This window comes from Augochlora pura, chromosome 4, assembly GCF_028453695.1.
Source record: "Augochlora pura isolate Apur16 chromosome 4, APUR_v2.2.1, whole genome shotgun sequence".
Lineage (NCBI taxonomy): Eukaryota > Metazoa > Arthropoda > Insecta > Hymenoptera > Halictidae > Augochlora > Augochlora pura.
The window spans coordinates 5,760,686-5,779,149 of NC_135775.1; the positions used below are offsets into that span (position 1 = coordinate 5,760,686).

At 40.3% G+C, this 18,464-nt stretch overlaps 3 protein-coding genes across 8 annotated transcripts in view; 1 reads left to right on the forward strand and 2 right to left on the reverse strand.

Moving 5' to 3' along the window:
- Window positions 1–8,399, reverse strand: part of LOC144469125 (uncharacterized) — a 50,844-nt gene extending 42,445 nt beyond the window's left edge. Inside the window, exons 1-2 of the mRNA XM_078179055.1 lie at window positions 7,831–8,399; window positions 812–1,112 (exon numbers count right to left, since the gene is read on the reverse strand). Coding sequence (XP_078035181.1) covers window positions 812–1,112; window positions 7,831–7,877 — 348 coding nt within the window. The 5' untranslated portion in view covers window positions 7,878–8,399. The remainder of the gene's footprint in view (window positions 1–811; window positions 1,113–7,830) is intronic.
- A 956-nt stretch (window positions 8,400–9,355) lies between these two features.
- Window positions 9,356–14,467, reverse strand: LOC144468410 (odorant receptor 13a). 6 transcript variants are annotated; one of them, XM_078177851.1, is made up of 8 exons: window positions 14,405–14,467; window positions 13,587–13,756; window positions 13,188–13,496; window positions 12,394–12,677; window positions 11,516–11,615; window positions 11,349–11,453; window positions 9,866–10,015; window positions 9,356–9,710 (listed from the first exon to the last, which is right to left on the reverse strand). In XM_078177851.1, the coding sequence occupies exons 2-8, from the start codon at window positions 13,740–13,742 to the stop codon at window positions 9,654–9,656; spliced, it is 1,161 nt and encodes a 386-aa protein (XP_078033977.1). In that variant the 5' UTR covers window positions 13,743–13,756; window positions 14,405–14,467; the 3' UTR covers window positions 9,356–9,653. The 6 variants fall into 6 exon arrangements, with proteins under 6 accessions (XP_078033977.1, XP_078033974.1, XP_078033975.1 ...); XM_078177848.1 differs by having other exon boundaries at window positions 13,188–13,535; XM_078177849.1 differs by having other exon boundaries at window positions 13,188–13,535; window positions 13,587–13,836; window positions 14,405–14,462.
- A 2,251-nt stretch (window positions 14,468–16,718) lies between these two features.
- LOC144468411 (uncharacterized) lies at window positions 16,719–18,415 on the forward strand. Its single transcript, XM_078177855.1, has 2 exons — window positions 16,719–16,955; window positions 17,570–18,415. Exons 1-2 carry the CDS (start codon window positions 16,949–16,951, stop codon window positions 18,166–18,168), a joined length of 606 nt encoding a protein of 201 aa, XP_078033981.1. The 5' UTR covers window positions 16,719–16,948; the 3' UTR covers window positions 18,169–18,415.
- Window positions 18,416–18,464: the final 49 nt, after the last annotated feature.

An 18,464-nucleotide genomic window follows, 5' to 3' on the forward strand; every position in this document is an offset into this window, starting at 1 on the left:
GGGGTCGCGGCCGCCGATGGAATTGTTCCGATTGGCTCCTCGCGCAACCGATCGTTAACTATTATATTGCCTTTTAATTGGGAAAGTATAATTTTCTGCCGCGCGCGGCACGCGTCCTTGATAATTGATCGTTTCTGCGGGGCCGAAAACGCGGTTTCACCTTTTCCACGGTGGGAAGACTGTTGAGGCCGGAATTGGATTTGTTTAACGAGTCACCGGAATTTCTCGTGTTATCGATCAAAATTCGAAATATTTCCAAGGGATCTCTAGAGGGTTGCCATTAAATATACATATAAATATATAAAAATATATGTTTACAAAAATGTACGATATGTAAAATGTATATTATAAATGTATCAACGATTCCACAGTTATCAAATTGAAATTGAATATGTTGTTTACAGTAATATCTTTACTTGTAGAAAGCTTTTAATAAATAATATGAATATATAAATATTTAATCTTGTCAAAATAAAAACAAGGTTAAAATTTCGTTTACTTCTAGTACTTCTTAAATTTCTATTATTTCATCTTAATATATTGTAACGAAATAAAACTTAATACCGACTTTAAAGTATTAAAATATTAGCTTTATATTTATCGAATAATACACATTATATTTTTATCATTAAAAAATGAACAGAACGAAACAATTAACTGGCTCGACTTATGCGTTCTTTGACGTATCAAAATAAAAAGAATGTAATAAAAAAAATAATAAATATAAAAATCTACAATCTGAAGAGAAAGTAAGATTACAGATAGCCAAGCAACAAATAACTAAAATGAATGAATAGAAATAAGGAAATACCTTGGTTCCCATCATGGTATAAGTTTTCCCAGAAGCGCTCTGTCCATAAGCGACCAAACAGGAATTATACCCCAAGAAAACCGCTTCCAGGACAGTCTGACCAAGCGTCTCGTAGATCCTCTCCTGATCAGCGTAATGTTCAGCTTCGGGGTCGGACGAGTCGAAGCAATAGTCGAAACCATAAGTTCTGGTCCTCTCGCGACTATCCCCAGCCTTGCTAGAAGAGACCTTCAGGTTCGTCAACGAGATCCCCTTCGAGTCCGTGCGCACCACGAGGTCCGAGCCCGTTCGATTCAGCTCCCTGTACCGTGCAAAACAGACACCGTTAAAAATTATCCCGGCACGGCCGTTACACAGTTCGTTAAGGGCACAACAACGCTTTACGTGTCCCGGTTGCAATAGCAAACCCTGTTCACCGCAAGGCAACGGCGTCCCAAGCCGCGAATGGTTTCTCGATATCGTTTCATTTTGCAGCACGGTCTTACGATTGCTAATTCGCGACACGACCAAAGGAAGCCGATAATGGCGGGCTGACTGTGTCGCGAAGTGGGTCAACGTGTCTCCGGAAAGTTCTAAGGACGTTCTAACGCTTCGGTCCGTACCGTGACATTCCGCAAATTCGCGGTTCAGATTGCTATTTAACCGACTGTGCGCTCTGCGGAATTTTTAACGAACATGTTACGGTACATCGATAGGAAAAACACCGTGTTCTTTCTTTCGTTTCGCTGATACGACCATTATGTAAATGCCTGAATGATAAGCATAGTAAAAAGCGTCGATGTTGGTACAGTTGTTAAACGCATCGAATTAATTTCTGCAGTCGAAGAAGAGCTGAAAATTGACGAATTTGACAAACAATACAAGACGATGACCATGGAGAGTTGAAATTTGTATCATAATACTAACTTCGTATACGTATAAGGATATAAATTTTTGTTACAAAATGAATTAATAAAAAAAGAGTTTTCATACAGTAACTACTAAATCTTTTTTTTAATTCAATTATCCACAAAAATATATAATCCTAAAAGATCTACTCGAATACCAAACTGCATTAATCCATAAAATTGGCGCGTACTAAAATGAATGCACTAAAATACAACTTATAATTATATTACCAACTTCATATATTCTTCTATCAAAAATATTATTAGAAAAGTAAGGATCCAACCTACTGGACAGCAAAGTGTTGTCAAGAAATAATTCCGTCCAAATCAGAGCGACTAAAAGGGGCGCAAAGGGTAAACTGTCTGAAATTGCACGGTGTCGCCGTCGTAAACATTATCGTTCTGATCGCCAGGCTATTTATTAGACCTGCGGAGGCGGCGAATGTTCTACGAGCAAACGAGCGACGTAAACGTGCCACTCCCGATGAAAATTGCAACAGCGAGGCACCGCGAGAGGCAGCGGCGAAGGGTGAAATTGATATTCGTGTTCATTCGTCGTGCACACTCCGGGCTAAATGTTTGCTAAACTGCATTTGCAAACATCATTGTCGTCTTTGTTAACCCCTTGCCGTACTATAACGAGTTGGACTCGTGATGGAGATTTCTAGTAATAAGCTGTTAGGTATGAATATTTATCCCTTCCTTTAAGTAGGAATCAAATTTTATTCTCTCGTTAGCAATATTTAAAATAAAATAAAATAATTTTTTCTTTTAACACTTTATCGACCGGTAGCCTATAAATCGGCTTCCCCCCCCCCCCCGATCGGTTGCCATAGCAATCCTAAATTTGTTATCTATTATTGAGATAAATGTGTTAAATTGTACTGCAAGCTTCAATATTATTACAAAAATTTTTAAATATTAAATACCTTTCGCGATTAATAAGATAAATAAAATCAAAATAGAAACGAAAATTTTTACGACCGGATGACCGGTAAATTATTATTATTATAATATTCTAAGAATTTTATTCATAAGAATTCTAATTATAATAATTGTAAAGAAGATGGTACGGCAAGGGGTTAAAACCTTGGATACGGGGCGGCGTCGACTGCCGTAATGGAATAGGATCGGCGACGAACGCGACGTCGTTCCTCCGCGGATTTATGTATCCGGGTGGAGGAAAAAGTGTCGGTAACCGAATTGGAACTTATCCCGTAGGGATTTCGAGAGGATCCGCGGGGTCCGTTGACGAGGCACGGTCGAGCGGGTTTTCGGGTCGCCTTCCGTCGCGGCCGGCACAACATTTGGCGTGACCAGACACCGGGAAAACGCGGTTACGCGGCCAGGTGTGCGACGCGCGAACACACGCGCGGCCACACATATGGCCGGCCAGATATCCCCGGTGCTTTCACCCCGAGGTCCTCGCGTGATCCTATCGGCCCCGATTCGGTCTAATCGGGACGCGATTCCGTGCCGCGTATCGCGTTTTTGCGAAATTAACACCTCGCCGGTGCCGAACGTGCCGGACGTGCCCCGATCGTTCTGGGTCAACGGTGCCGGATCGACTCCGTTCGTCCCTCGCTTCCGCCGCGACCCGATCACTTCCGGAATCCTCCGCGGGTTGCCATCGATCGGCCAAAATATTCGCGCCGTTTCCAACGGTCGCGTACCAAACGTCGCGCGACGTTCCGCGCCATTTGCGAGATCCGGCGATTTTTCGTGCTTCTTCGAGTGCACCGGCTCTGTCGGTGGCCTCTTTAATGGCAACGATTAATTACCGTGGAGTGGACTGCGGATTTTATGCGTTTGCTAGAAGTATGAATAGGGTGGATGGAAAAGTATAGAGACGCTGGAGGAACTTAATAATATTATCTTCTACATTGTCCAACCCTTATTTAGCTATATTTTGCAAACATGGAGAAAAGAATATATGAGAGTAATAGACTACTGTAAATATTCGTATTTGCAATTTACATTCTAATATGCTATATTTACGAGAAATCTCAGCTAGTTTTTATATTATATATAATATAACTAAATACAAGTGTTGTGCGAGTAATAAAATCTGAATGGCAGCTGTATAACACAGACGTAATATAAAGCCAAAATTCAAGCTAAAATCAATATAAAGTCAAAATTATAAAGAAATTAGATATATATTTGTGTTATACAGCTGTTATTCAGATTTTATTACCTATACAGCACTTGTACTTATATTATAGACAATGTAATACAATAGAAAATACAAAAATAATACCATGGATTTTTCTGAAAAGTATTTGTAATAATTATTTATAAATGTAGTTTCCTACCGAGTTCACATAAATCAGACGCTACTGTATAGAAAGTTGAAAAATGATTCTCAACTATTTCAATTGCTTTGTAAGTGTGTTTGATGTAGTCTTAGGTGGAGAAGTAAGAAACAACTTTCAGTCAAAATGGTATCCTCTTGTATCGATGTTATAATTGTATCTCGTGTTATCAATATCGTAAGTTATTCCTAAAGGATCTAAATTTAGGTACGTCGCTCGTGATGTCCTTATATTTGGGCTAAGCCAATAATTCTAAAATATGCTAGATAAATTAATAATTATCCGATCAAAATCGCCTATAGTATATCCATAAAGTCCTCCACTAATCTAAATTCACAATGATTCGAATCATTCGAGTGGAACCATCGGTAACACCAGAACGGTATATCAACCCTGCAATTACGAAATCGAGGTGATCGCATCCGAGCAGTTCTGCAGTCGTTGACCCGTTTATCTTCCACGCCAGACTTCGCGAAGCGGAATGAAGTTTCTGAATGAAACACCGAGATCGGGCGAGGGTGTAGCTCATTCTGAGATCGGGCGCGCGACGCGAGACTTCGACGAAGAGCGCGGAGCTTCGACGAAGAGCGCGAGTCCCGAGAAAACATCGACGCGGAGGTCTCTGAATGAATCTCGGTGCTACGAGAAGGCTCGTACGTGAATAGCAACACGGGCGCAGCCGGCTTTATTATTCGGCATCTCACCCTCCGTGGCGCCCGCGGACCAGTCAAGTGTTATTCTAGAACGGATGCGACGCTCCCGCTGCTCCTATTGGAGTCGTTAAACTGTCGAGCCGTGTGTCATCGGTCTGTCGTGCTATTCCTACGTGGACCCGGTGAGAACCGACGTCGCGAACGTTTCTTTTCGACGTCGGGAACATCCCCCGGATCGACTGAGACGCTAAGGAGAATAACTGACATTTACGGAGGATCAGGTGATCGGTTCGACAAAATTCGAATTTGTCTTTCCATTGAATTGTTTTTTCATTTTACTGACCCTGTAGAATCGGTGACGATTTTATGTAATTTTGTAATCGGTATTTTCAACATTTTGCTCTTCGACTTCAGTAACAGAATCATTCTCAGCCATAGATAATTAGCGAACTCTGAAACAATCCATTAAATCAGAGTCACTTAATTAACGTACCCGATATAATTAACCCCTTGTCGTACTTTGAAGGGTCCGACTCGCGATGAAAATTGATAGTATTAATTTATTAAGTGTGAATGTTATTCTGCTTTTTAAAACTGAAATTAAATTCTAATCTCTTGTCATTAATATTTAAGCATTCAAGTATTATACAGTAAACGTTAATTTTCTGTCATTTCTAAGAAATTATTGCAACTGAAAATTTTCTAATTTTGATAAAGTAATAAGTCATATTGATAATCGGTCATACCGATATTTTTCATATCGGTTCTAATTTAAACAGTTATGAATAATTAAGAAAATCGCATAATTGTTTTCAACCCCTGATTTTAATACAATAAAAAGTAATTTTTATTCCGAGTAAAATCTGTAATAATTAAACCGAGTTAAATCTGAGTTTTCCTACACCTCCGTTTTGCAACAAACTATTTCGATTACAAAACATTCTAATGAATAATAAATGCATCCGGATCGGTTTGTTTTCGTTCACTCCCGTTGTTGCGAGATAAAATAGTGCACCTTCCATCCCGGAAGTGGGAACTCGGCGAAGGGTTAAGTCGAGCCACCCTCGTCCAAAACAAAAACTGTGAACAAATATACAAGACATCGCGTAGAAACAAGACACGATAAAATCTCATAAAGATCCTGATGTCTCGTCGAGGTGATGAACGCGGTCGAGTAGACGAGGGGATACGATTAAATTTAAACCGGCAGTCGAAATCTGTCGCGCGGCCACGTGGGACAAAATCTACCCCATATGTTGTATTTAGCTTCTTCCAGCTTTCGCTGTAAAAATCGATTCCAAACGACTCCTTATTACTCCTTTCTCTTTTAACCAATTGGGAACGTGCGAAGCTAATTTGCTATTTTGATTATGGTAACGTTACAGCTAGACTGTGGATCTTTATGCGAAATAAATGTTGTCCCCATTTAGGTTATTGTATGCTAAATAAACATTTATTTCTCTTCTTAACTATTTTAAAAAGGTGATGGACATTTTAAAATCTGTTTCATCCTCGACCTCTCTTATATTTAATTTACTGTTTGGTTAAATAAATTTCATGTGTGTTACGTCCTACTGCACTAATCCAATATACGTTATATAGTTCGGGACTACCTAGTCGGGTTTTATGGCGACGGGCCATGTGCTTGGGACCTCTGAAACTGGTTACGGCGTGGGCCTGTCACCCAATCTACCTTCCAACCGTCCCAAGGCACATGGTACGCCACCGGTCGCGGAAGACGGCACGTTCGGGACGCGGGGCAATTAAGAATATTGCACCCTTGTGTCGGCGACTTGTCGATGACCGCGCGCGGCCCGCGACATTATTTTGTTTTTTATAGGGCGACGGTTCCCTCACGAATGCCTAGATTTTTTTCGTCAACCCTTCCGCTCTTATAGTCTTTTCTCTCATTTATTTCACCATTCTCTCACTCTCTCTCTCTCTCTCTCTCTCTCTCTCTCTCTCTCTCTCAGATTGTTGCTCATTCGCCCTCTTTCTTTCCTTATTCCCCTTTCACTCGCCCACGCTTTATCTTTCGGCCAAGCAGGACTTCGAAGAACCTAAACAATGATCTCCAATCACTCGAAGCCGTCCAAACACTTTGCAAACACTTTGCAAACATCCGTCTCATTTATTTTGTATTTTATAACTCGCGACCATTTTACCTTTTATACTCGACAAAAACACTACAAAATATAAATAACATTTGTAACAACTTCCGTCCGTTACACGTTTCATACATCTTACTCTTAATTAAATACAGAGTTAATTATGCCTGAGAATAAACTAAAGACACAGTAATTGGTTAGCTTGCAATAACTGGTTCCACCATTTTGGCTAATTAAAATACAGAGTTCCAATGACGGCAGGAGAATATTCAAAATTCTTTCGTACCTTAATTTCGTAATTTAATTTCAACAAAACCGGAGTGATTTTTTACGACCAACATCGCAATCCGAAAAATCGAAGAATTAATCAAACATCTGATCGATCGCTCGAAAAACATGTTTGGCAAAGTGTTTTCCATCCCCGGCGACGACCTGATTGCCGACCACGGCGGGTCTCCGGTAATAATTGTCAGTTTGTCCGACTGTCGCCGCGGTTTCTAACTATAGAAACGAGTCCGCGAGTGACGGCGACGGTAACCGCCAGCAGATTTTCGTTCTAACGGCGCGAGCCATCCGCGACTCGCCCCAACAATTAGGTCTTCTCCGGCCGTGTGTTACCGGCAGACACCAGTCGATCGACGGTCGTCGCGCGCGGCTCGTAAAAGCCCGCGGAGAAAAAAAGGAACGGCCCGGCGAAAATGAAATTGCGGCGAAGTAGCTGGAAGGCGGCGGTAAACCTTGACCTCCGAGGATCGTGTACACACGTATCCGGAGCACGCCGGTTTTTGCTGTTTCTTAAAATACATCGGGCCTGCCAGGCAGAGGCGAGCCTAATGGCGAGAGGCTCGGCGGGCCAACCTAGAATTCACCTCGGACGGTTTTCATTACGCCGACCCGCGATTCCCTAACGAGCGGCTTCCCAATTTCTACCCGTAAACCATCCTCTCAATTTTTGCAAACTCGTAAACCGTAAATTGCTAAATTAGACCCGCGTAACGAAGCACGCGGTTCGACTACGATAAGACAGAGGGAGATATACAGTAATAATAAGCTCACCTGGCTGAGATCGGTCTCACTCGCACGGCCACCTTGATGTTCGCCATATTGTCATCCCGTCGACGACCACGATCGGCGTCATCCAGCTCCCATCTCTCGATTGCGAGGCTAGAGCGAGTATCTCGGACACGCGATGCGTGACGATGCGTTTATCGGCGACGGTCCCGGGCTTCTTCTTTCAATCGCATTTTGCGGAGGTGAACACCGAACGCGACCAAGAGATGCACGAACGGAATCGGCGGCGCAGAGGAGTCGGAAGAAGCCGGCTGTGCGTGCACTGTGGCCGCGTGCACGTGTTGTACTGTTACGATGAAAATACCCTCGAGTCGCTTCCCAAGACCATTCGCTCGTGGTTTACCCCACCCAGAGAACGCCGACGAACTCGTTACATTTCGACCGAACCGCTGCAAACGACCTGCCATCGGTGGCAATCGGCATCCTCCTATTCTTTTCGCCCGCTCGTACCCAGTTACGAACGGATTCTATTTCGACCATTGGATCCGCTTAATTAATTCATGGTACTAGCGTCGTCCTCCTATACTCCTCGTTTTTCGAAATATATTGCACCGTGAGATCTTTGTTTTTACTGCTGTATTTTAATTTGTTGGATTTATCGAATTCTGATGACGTAGTTTATGTTATGATCGTTAACCTATATGGACGAGAAATCAACCATTTTATTAATAAACAATATAGCTCAGACGTAAATCATTTGCTCACCTGATTACTGGAAGAAACAGTGAAAATTATTTTCTGGCTGTATTATTTGTAACTATTAATAATTTGCACTTCGTGCAACAACATTCATAATTCTGCTACTGAATAGCAGGAATAATAATACTGTGTTCGTTTACATTAATCTCTTTTTCGTTTAGGTTAGTGCTAGATTTACGGAACACGAAGAGAGACTGTGATTTTTAGCGATTAATATTATTATTATTATATATGTCCAGTGTAACAAATTTATTGAATAAATTACCCATTTATATGTATCTTCATACTAGTTGTTAATATATATAATAATATATTACTTATAATGTAAGTAATAATATATTATTCATAATATGATGAATAGTATATTATTTATAATATGAGTAATACCATATTTTATTCATAATATAAATAATAGTATATTATTTATAACGTTAGTGATAATATACTATCCATAAGATAAGTAATAATAATATATTACCTAATAATTTGAATAATCGTAACCCAAACAGCTTAAAACATATCAAAATGACGTGTTCCGTAAACCTAGCGTTACTTATCCCTTCCTTCGTCGACAATATTTTGATTAGTCATCAGTCGAAGTTGCCAATAATGTCGTAAAATGACCAAATCATTTACGGTTAATGCTTGGTACGTAAACAGTCAAAGAGCGGATGATTCATCGTTCATCGAGTAGCCGATACCTGAGCACAAAAGTCCGAGGATCGGTACTACCCCGTTAAGTTGAACAACAGAGTCGTCGCAAAGGTTTATCAGGTACAATCGCGACAGGTAAATTACGGAAATAAAAATTCGATCTATTGATAGAAACTCTATTTCGTCAACATGTCACATAAATCTGTAACCATGGGCGCCGGCTACCATTGTCCCCGGTCGTAATCAACCCCCCGAACCCGTTAATTCGCCGACGAACGAAAAGGGCGACGCGGACTTTCGGCCGCGGCGCTTTGATGTACGCGGGATATTTTTAGGCTAGTGGAACGACTATAGTATACGTATATGTATTCGCTGCAAGTTGAGTCATCAAGGGACTCTTCTCGGTCTACAATCGTAAAGCGTGTGGTGCGCGTCGACGTTCGTCGCATCGGCCATTATTCCTCTTTGGTGGCCGTCAGGACCGTGAAGTACGAGAACGAGGTGCTGAGCACCTGAAAATCGAACGAACGTAGCGTTAGGAGAAGATTCCCTGCTAGAACGCGGAGCATCGAGGCTAGAACGCGGAGCGTCGAGCATTCGAATCGGAGGAAGCGGTTTGGAAATGCTCGGTAAAGGATCGGAGGAGTTGAAAGTGATTCGCACTCACCGTCGAGAAGCTCTCCAGGGACATACTGTAAAATTTCGCCGCCGTTATCTTGCTGGGCACCATCGACCGCATCATCAAGATCATTAGCCTCGGGCAGTAGCGACTCTTTATCAATCCACTGCTGTAGGCTGACAGGCCCACCGACTCGCTCTGTTCAATCACTAATTATCTATTACTTTTCACACGGACTCGCCGCCGTGAATCAAGAAATCACGAAGCAATCGAAAAATAACGAAGCAATCGAGAAATCACGAAGCAATCGAGAAATCACGAAGCAATCGAAAAATAATCCAGAAATCTGTGTTCTCTGTACTCTCGAAAGAAGATGACACAGTTCCCGAAACTTTTCTGGTTCGCGTCAACAACATTTATTCGTCGTTTAACGATCGCCCACTGGTCTTTTATGATCTATGACCCGTTTTACAGCCCGTAAAAATGAAGGGGAACGTCTGAGATGATACGTTGCTATCATATTCGGAGGAGCGGTAGACGGAGATGGCAGACCATCGCGACTTCGGGAATCGTCTTTTGAAATACGGAGACGGTCGATGATCGAAGGCATCGGATCGAAGTCCCTCGAGTCGAATAAAAGCGTCGTGGTCTCGGGATCGTCCGCGATCCACTTCTATTTTCTACCAGCGATTACTTTGACCACTCAAGATTGCACGGTTGGTACAGTACTTTCGGGCACCTCGTTCTCTTTGGGTTTCTAACGCATTCGCGATTCTAATTATAATTGCAACTTCCGAGTGACTAATGCCTGTGTTCCTCCGCGCTGATTTCCCCGGGTTGCAGTCCCGGGCACAGAGAGAATAATTCAATAGCCCCGAGACGTGGAAAACTCTCTGGTTACGATCGGGAAGGTGATCTGATCAATCCGATTCGCGGGAGCTACGACCGCTTCGATTAACCCCCCTGCACTGTAATAACGAGTCGACTCGTGACCAATAATTCGTACATAATTTAATAAATATAACCGTTAATCGTTTCTCTTAAATCGAAATAAAATTTAAATCACCTGTCATCGAAATCTGGGAATGACAGTAAACGAGGACAATCGAGACACTAGAATCGTCTCATGGCATCAGAGAAATAATTAACCCTTTGCACTCGCAAACATTTTAACTCTAAATCCAAAATAGTTTTACTTCAGTATTCCTATATTACATGATTTATAATAAATGCATTTTATACGCACGACATCGAGTCTTGTGGCGCATGCAACACTTTAAATAGTTTCTTTTTAAATATAAACAATTTTGGTGATGTGAAAGTTACCTTCGAACGTGACGAAACAATTTTTAGCGACGCCTCTGAGTCACCTCTCGAGTGAAAAGTGTTAAGGACGAAACAGTCGCAATCAACGTAGCTCTGAGAGATGTAACAGTGCAAGGGGTTGATATCGATAGCGACTGATCCAAGATCGGATCTACGAAGGTGACGAGATCTATGATAGTAGCTGGGTCAGTTTTTCTCTTTTTACCTCCTCGATCAAACCGTCCCCGCTGAAGCTGAACATGAACAGCTCGAGGATAGCGGAGTTCAAGAAGGTCGAGTATTTCATCAGGCGTCCCTTGTCCTCCATCATCTGGAAAGGTGTTAGTTGTTATTGACGACATCGCGACGATGCAGCGACAAGGTCGGACGCACCGAGGTGATCTGGAATCCCGCGAAGCAGATCAGGCCGGTGCTAATTACGAATTGACCCAACGCCAGAACGTTTATGATCCTCTCCAGCGCATCCGCGAACCTGGAAACGACCGGCTAATGTTCAAAGAGATGGAAAACTGTTCGGCGACTGTTCAGCGAGCTTAATCATTTCAACACGAAACGTACCGTCGCGGATCAAACGACCGGTTTCGCATTTCTTATTTTATAATTATTGAAATCGTATTGCTGCACTGTATAGAATTGCTGAATATATTTTTTTATCCAGGCGCACGAAATTATCAAAGTTGTGGCAGATTTAAGTAAATTCAATCATGTCGTTTCTATGAAACAATCATTTTTTTGATCTCGAAATATTTAATGTAACCCTTTGACTGCAGCGCACTCTTGGATAAAGGCGTCAATAGAAACAAAGCGATGTTCCGTCCCGAAGGAACAGTCACCCGGAATTTCCGCCGATGGGGTTTATGACAGGGACGCGATGAAGGTCATTTTTTAGGAGAATACCCTTTTTACATTTGGCAACCAGAACCATGCTAATTTTATTTCCGACTTCCTCAATAATCACTACGTGTCATAAAGTAGTGCTCGCATCGCAATTCAGATGATCAAAAAGAAAGAAATTCGATAGTAAATAACTGGTAATAAATAGTAAATAACATTTGTTAAACATGATACGTGTTGCAGTTCACAAAATATGAAGAGCATATATTTACGCCTTTTGTTCATGTTGGTAGCCTCATAAGAGCGTATATTGACACCTTTTGTAGTCAAAGGGTTAACTAGGCAATATATTACTTTACAAGTAAAATATTCGGGCAAGTGTATATTGATATTATTATTTGTCAAGTAACGCTCACTCTATTGCCTGTTGATGACGAATTATGCAGTCCCTCATGACGGAAGAGGTGTTGGGATCTTCACCGTTCAGAGACTCCAATCTCTTCCGTAGCACCGCAAACTTCGCCGATCCGTGCATTATCACTATCAAGTTGAAGCTGGTTGCGCCGGCGATCATGCTACCCCCGAAACCGCCGGCAGTTACATTGAACAAGTAGAAAAACTCGAAAATCGGCGACACGGTGTGATTGATGTAGAAATAGCCGCGAAACGGCAGTATCTTTTCGTTCCCTGCCACGTAAATCTGCGAGGAGTGATCAAACATCGTCAAACATTGCCTCAAACCACCTTCCACAAACATCACCAAACTGTCTTCAATTATCTCCAAGGGATCGTATTTATAGATTAACCCATTTACCGATCGGAAACTTAGAAATCGGCTTTTTGATCGCAACGCTTATCCACCAATAGCCTATTTAAATCGGTTTCTAAAATAGATAAAAAATGGATAAAATATTGTTTAAATTAAAATTGATTGAAATAGATAAAATATTCTTTAGTTTAAAATTGATTGAAATGAATAAAATATTGTTTAGTTTAAAATTGATTGAAATAGATAAAATATTATATAACGCTGATATAATAAAAGTATAAAAACGTTGGTAGATACGGTAGATATGGTAGCAAAATTTCTAAGCGCTCGCGGCGTTACAAATGCAAAATTTCTAAGCGCCTATAGGCGACCACCGTGGCCAAAGGGTTAATTCCAAGTAACCGGTCGGCAAAGTGTTGAGCGTACGGAGGGTGTACCTACTTCGAGAAGCGGAATGCACATGAACATGATAATGGTGACGGCGACGGTGCTGATGAAGTACTTGGCCAGCCGGAAGGCGAACATTGTCTTCTCGGCCATGATCGTCCTGTCCTCGTAAGAAGACACGGTCCAGTCCTCGCGCATTGTGTTCACCACGTACAGCATGTCCTTTTGATGAGCGGTGTAGACCAGCAGCCGGACGACGCACAGGTAGAACGCTGTACAAATTAGGGCACACTCGGTCGCCTCGTCCAGGTCACTGAGATTGTGGACCACGTCGGCCGTCACCGCGATCGACATCACGACCACCTGTGCAGCCAGCCTCCCAATGAACAAGTGAAACACCCACTGAGCCGGACCAATTATATTTCCCTTAATACGGGGCAAACGCGGTCTCACCAAGAAAAACATGCAGAACAAGTGGACTCTTCGGAACAATACGGTCGACCTGCTGCTGTCTTCGGGCAATGGCCAGATCGAGATTATTCTGCCGGTCGTCATTATGGGCTTGATGAGTTTGTCGTACTGCTCGCCAGCGTAGATTTGGAAACTCATTCTTCCGACGTGGTCTGGTTGGTACAGAGCTTATTTAACCCCTTGCATTACAATAACGAGTCAGACTCGTGGTGGGGATTTTATGCAAGCTCTACTAAATAGGAATATTATTCATTTCTTCTACGTCGAAGTAAAAATAAATTCTTCTGTTACCAAAGTATAGAAACGAAGGTAAATTAAGAGAATATTTCTATATATAAAATACATAAATTCAAAGAGATTACGATGAGACTTTAACACTAAACCTACCACGGTTAAAATGGTCGATTTCTAGTTATACAATATTAAAATTAACTGTAAGAGACCGCTTTGTTTGAATAAATTACATTATTGTTTCAAGCTTTATAATTAAAGCTTCACAGAGTCTAAACGAATTTGATCTTCTCACTCTTACAAGTCAACGCACAGCAATGCATACAATATCACTGCTCGGTAGGTTCAATGTTAAAAAGACAATGACAACGAGAGAAAATGAGATGAAGGGTTGCTCTAAACACTGTAGACACCAATAACATTTACCAGCCCTGAAAGTTTAGTAAGCCAGCCCAAGTTTCTCAAAGATACGCACTTTGAAATTAATATACTATTTCGAATCGACTGTAAAAACTTTTTAATCACTCAGGTTGGTTTAATGCTGCAGTATTTGCATTTCGTATAGTTACCTTCCGGTGTGCCACAAAGATTGTTCTACCTTCCAGGACGATCGCAACCATACTCCACAGTCGAAAGAGGAATATTCTCGCGAAACTGTGGGGACATCGATCCGCCGGGCGAGGTAATACTTATTATTTTATAGCGGGCGTGTCGGGATAGTTGAGGAATCCGAAGTTCGACATCATCAAGTGTTACCGTCAGCTTCGGAGAAGGTAATGATATCGTTGAAGGGGAAACTTAAACTACCCATCCAGACCAGTTCTTTACGCAAATGTACATCCACACCTGTACTTTCGCGTCGAAAGCATACACATTTTCCGAGGCCATTATACGAAATTTTGTTATTCGACTTCTGTTCTACAAATAACTTATCTTTCCTCGGCCGCGAATGATGGTGTAAAAGTTCCGCGATCTTTTTTGTATGCAGGATAGTAGTATCTGTAGGAAGTAGTAAGTAGTCGTTCTATAAATTAGTGATTTAATTAAATGCTAGAACAGCTGTTAAAATTAACAAGGATGCGTCGACATTTGCCATGAATATTATTATTATTTGTTGTATAAAACATTTATAAGATGATAGTTGCATAGTAGGATGGATTAAGTACTGCTAGTAGGTTAAGACAAAAGTAATCATTGTTTATTCGATACGGTTGCAAATATAAAAAGAATTTAAAGAAATACCGAAATAATTACAAAACAATATGTTTTAAGGTATAAAAATGTTCAGAAAAGCCTTCTGCACCCATATTATGCAACCAAAATTTATTTATTCTTCCAAATATCGAGGACACATGATTCTTGCTGATTTTAGCATAAGATACAATGTAAAATCTGAAACGAATCATTTACTCCTGAAAATGTAGAAATAGCACCAGTATGCGTAGTGGCAAAACGGGCAAACTGTTGACCAAAATTATTCACAGATGATAAAGCTGGGTTTTGATTAAAACACTTCCACTCAAGAAGATTTATTATAAATTGAATAACTCGTTGGTATGACAACAATAATAATTGAATTAATATTTACAACCTACTAAAAGGTATTTATTAATTTAATCGGCATTAAAAAATTGTCGATAAAATAGAGAACATTAATTATCTGTATCCGTCGCAAACCTGTAGCGGTTATAGATAACGTCAATTTCTGTAACTCTTTGATTCCTACTTGATCGACCACCGACTAAAATAGAGAGTTGAAAAAGAAACATATTTGAACAGTTCTCGTACAAAATGAGAATTTAACAAAACGTTACTTTCGTAAGGATTAGAGTTTTCTTTGAATCTTGTCAGTTTCTCGTCGTATGACATATCAGTACTGTATCTAAAATAATCTACTGATTGGAAAAGTCTTTCCGCAATTGGAGAGTTATTCAGATTACGGCGATCTGATTTGAGATCCAGCGGAATCGATCATATGCTTATCACCAGTAAACAAATCAAATACCATGGAATTTTAGGTATATATACTGATCTAGTAAAATAGAGTAAGATAAAATCATGTAAAATAGAGGTATAAAACGACATCGATCGTAAATGAATAATCATTTTTTAAATTTCAAACTTCTTGAAATATATTGTTAAACAATAGAGGTTTAAAACCAGTATTAATCTTATGTGGGTAATGTTCATCCTAAAATTATGTAGGTATTTTACACTAAATCAAAAGTTTATTCTATTTTGACACTTATATATTCTAATATACTATAAACCATTTTTTCCTTTCAATGAAAAAATGTTGAAGTTATACTAGTGGCCAAATACTTTTGGAAGTCGCTGTATCTTAGATCTATGCCTCGTCTGTAGATCTATAATATCTGTTAATAATTTATAATTATGGACGAGTACCTCATGTATAAAACGAAACCGTAAAATAAACCCTTGAATAATTTAATTCTTTCTCGTTCTTCAAGATTGAAAGTTGCGTCGACTTTTTGATCCCATAAAATAACAATAAAATTTAAAGCAGCCAGATAAGAATAGCAACACGAATAAAATTTGTAATTGCAAAGATATGTACATTGATCGAGTGCTAAAAAAGCGAATGAGAAGAGCTAACGTCAAAAGTTGCGGATGTTATTATTGTTTATTAATTTTGTATACGATGCATGATCGTGAAGGATAACATAGGATGTTGAAGAATGAATTCTTATCAAATTCAATCCGGTTTGACCGCGTATGTCACGGGCATAAGCATTAAATGGTTAAAAGCAGCAGCCTTTGTATAATCTCGTTGATTTGTTTTGCTACTTCGAAGTATCTGTGATGTCACGGACCCAAGGTCGCCAGACTGGCCAGCGGTCAGTGTGTTTGCAGTTTCATAAAAATTCTGGACAAAGGCGAGATCGTCGCATTTGCGTTCGATCGGTCGAGGCGTTCGGTCATTTTCAAATCGTGCTCCAAGTTTTAACATTAAACTTCTGTTTTCTCTTACATTATATTTGAAAAAAGGAAACAGCGATTACTTCTCCTGATTATTGATTTCTCGAGATCTACGCCGGCGTTTTATCTTGGATAAATTTCCGCAGTGCGGCGACACATTCAACTGAGGCAAAATGTTCAGTGAGTAACGACGTTCTAGATTCGCTCCAGACGTTTCGTATACGTAGCAATTTCGTTATTAGTAAACAATAACATTGCGAATATGTTGTACTTTATTGTTTCGTTGAGTACGTGATTAATTCACGTACAAAAGGAATGCTCAAGGCCTTCCTGTCTGTGTTGATTTTTTTTTCAATGGTGGAGCGAAACCGGCTCCGGCACAATGACTGGGAAAGCTCGAATGGAATCGGACAGAATACTTTATAACAGAATGTGTTCTGAATTAATGAACACAATGGATACATTATGCACATTGTGTTTTTACTAACAATCTTACAAGTTATTATTAGATGTTTTCAAACAACTTATTGGTCCGCGAATAAAATTGCTTTAGAATAATTTCTGAAGGCACCTTCAAATTATTTGTCTTTTGTTTCTTGAAAGATTATTTCTTTTGTAATGTTATTCTTTTTTATGGGTGTAACAAAATTAATATGAAGCCAACAACCATTCAAGTACATATTGACAGTGAACTTACATTGTTTGAAAGAATTGAATTTGCTGTGTGAATTATGGGTTAACTTGAATGAAGTTACACTAAAGGAGTACCATATTTATAATTTTTTCTTTTCCAGAATTCGCAGTTTTATTGCTGCTTTGTGCTGTAGCTACAGCCCAGGATTGTGAGGCGAATGAAGATCAATGCGCTGCTATCAATTCAGCTCCTTTCGACCAGGATAAAGATTGGAAATCTGCAACCACATTATATGATTTCCATGCTAAAGATATTCATGGCAACGACGTGCCACTAGACAAATACCGTGGTCATGTATGCATAATAGTCAATGTAGCCAGTAATTGTGGGCTGACAGACTCGAACTACAAGGAACTGGTGCAATTGTACGAGAAGTACAGTGAGAAAGAGGGCTTAAGAATCCTAGCGTTCCCCTCCAATCAATTTGCAAACCAAGAACCGGGCAGTGCAGAACAGATTCTAGATTTTATCAAACAATACAATGTGAAATTTGATGTCTTTGAAAAGATCGATGTGAATGGAGACAATGCGCATCCATTGTGGAAATGGTTGAAGACTCAGAAAGAAGGTTTCATAATCAATGCTATCAAGTGGAACTTCACCAAGTTCATCGTTAACAAGGAGGGCAAAGTTGTCTCCAGATACGCGCCGCAGAAGGAACCTCTCGAAATGGAGGATGAACTGAAGAAATACTTTTAAGTGTCCCGAGATTCTTGCATGCTCAGAATCTAATAAGTAATACACTCAATACTTGATGCTATAACTGTTAGAACAACAAATCTAAGAACGATAACACTGTTTTATTGCCTACAATACGTACATTCGAGTGGTTGGAAAGTCGTCTATCTATACAACAGTCTGATGTAGAATAAGTCTCCTTCCTCTCTGTTCCATTTCGATGTAGCTGTTTACTTTGTGGCCAATAAATATATTTCTCTAACTTTAACAGTAACGTGTCTTGATTGAACGAATGAACAAATTCGACGTGCTACGTC

Coding starts and splice junctions, on each gene's coding strand:
- LOC144468410 (XM_078177848.1), bottom strand. CDS start 13,742: ATGAGTTTCCAAATCTACGCTGGCGAGCAGTACGACAAACTCATCAAG. Junction 10,016..11,348: donor GGGACGGTTTGATCGAGGAG/GTAAAAAGAGAA, acceptor GTGATTGAACAG/AGCGAGTCGGTGGGCCTGTC. Junction 9,711..9,865: donor CCCTGGAGAGCTTCTCGACG/GTGAGTGCGAAT, acceptor TTCGATTTTCAG/GTGCTCAGCACCTCGTTCTC.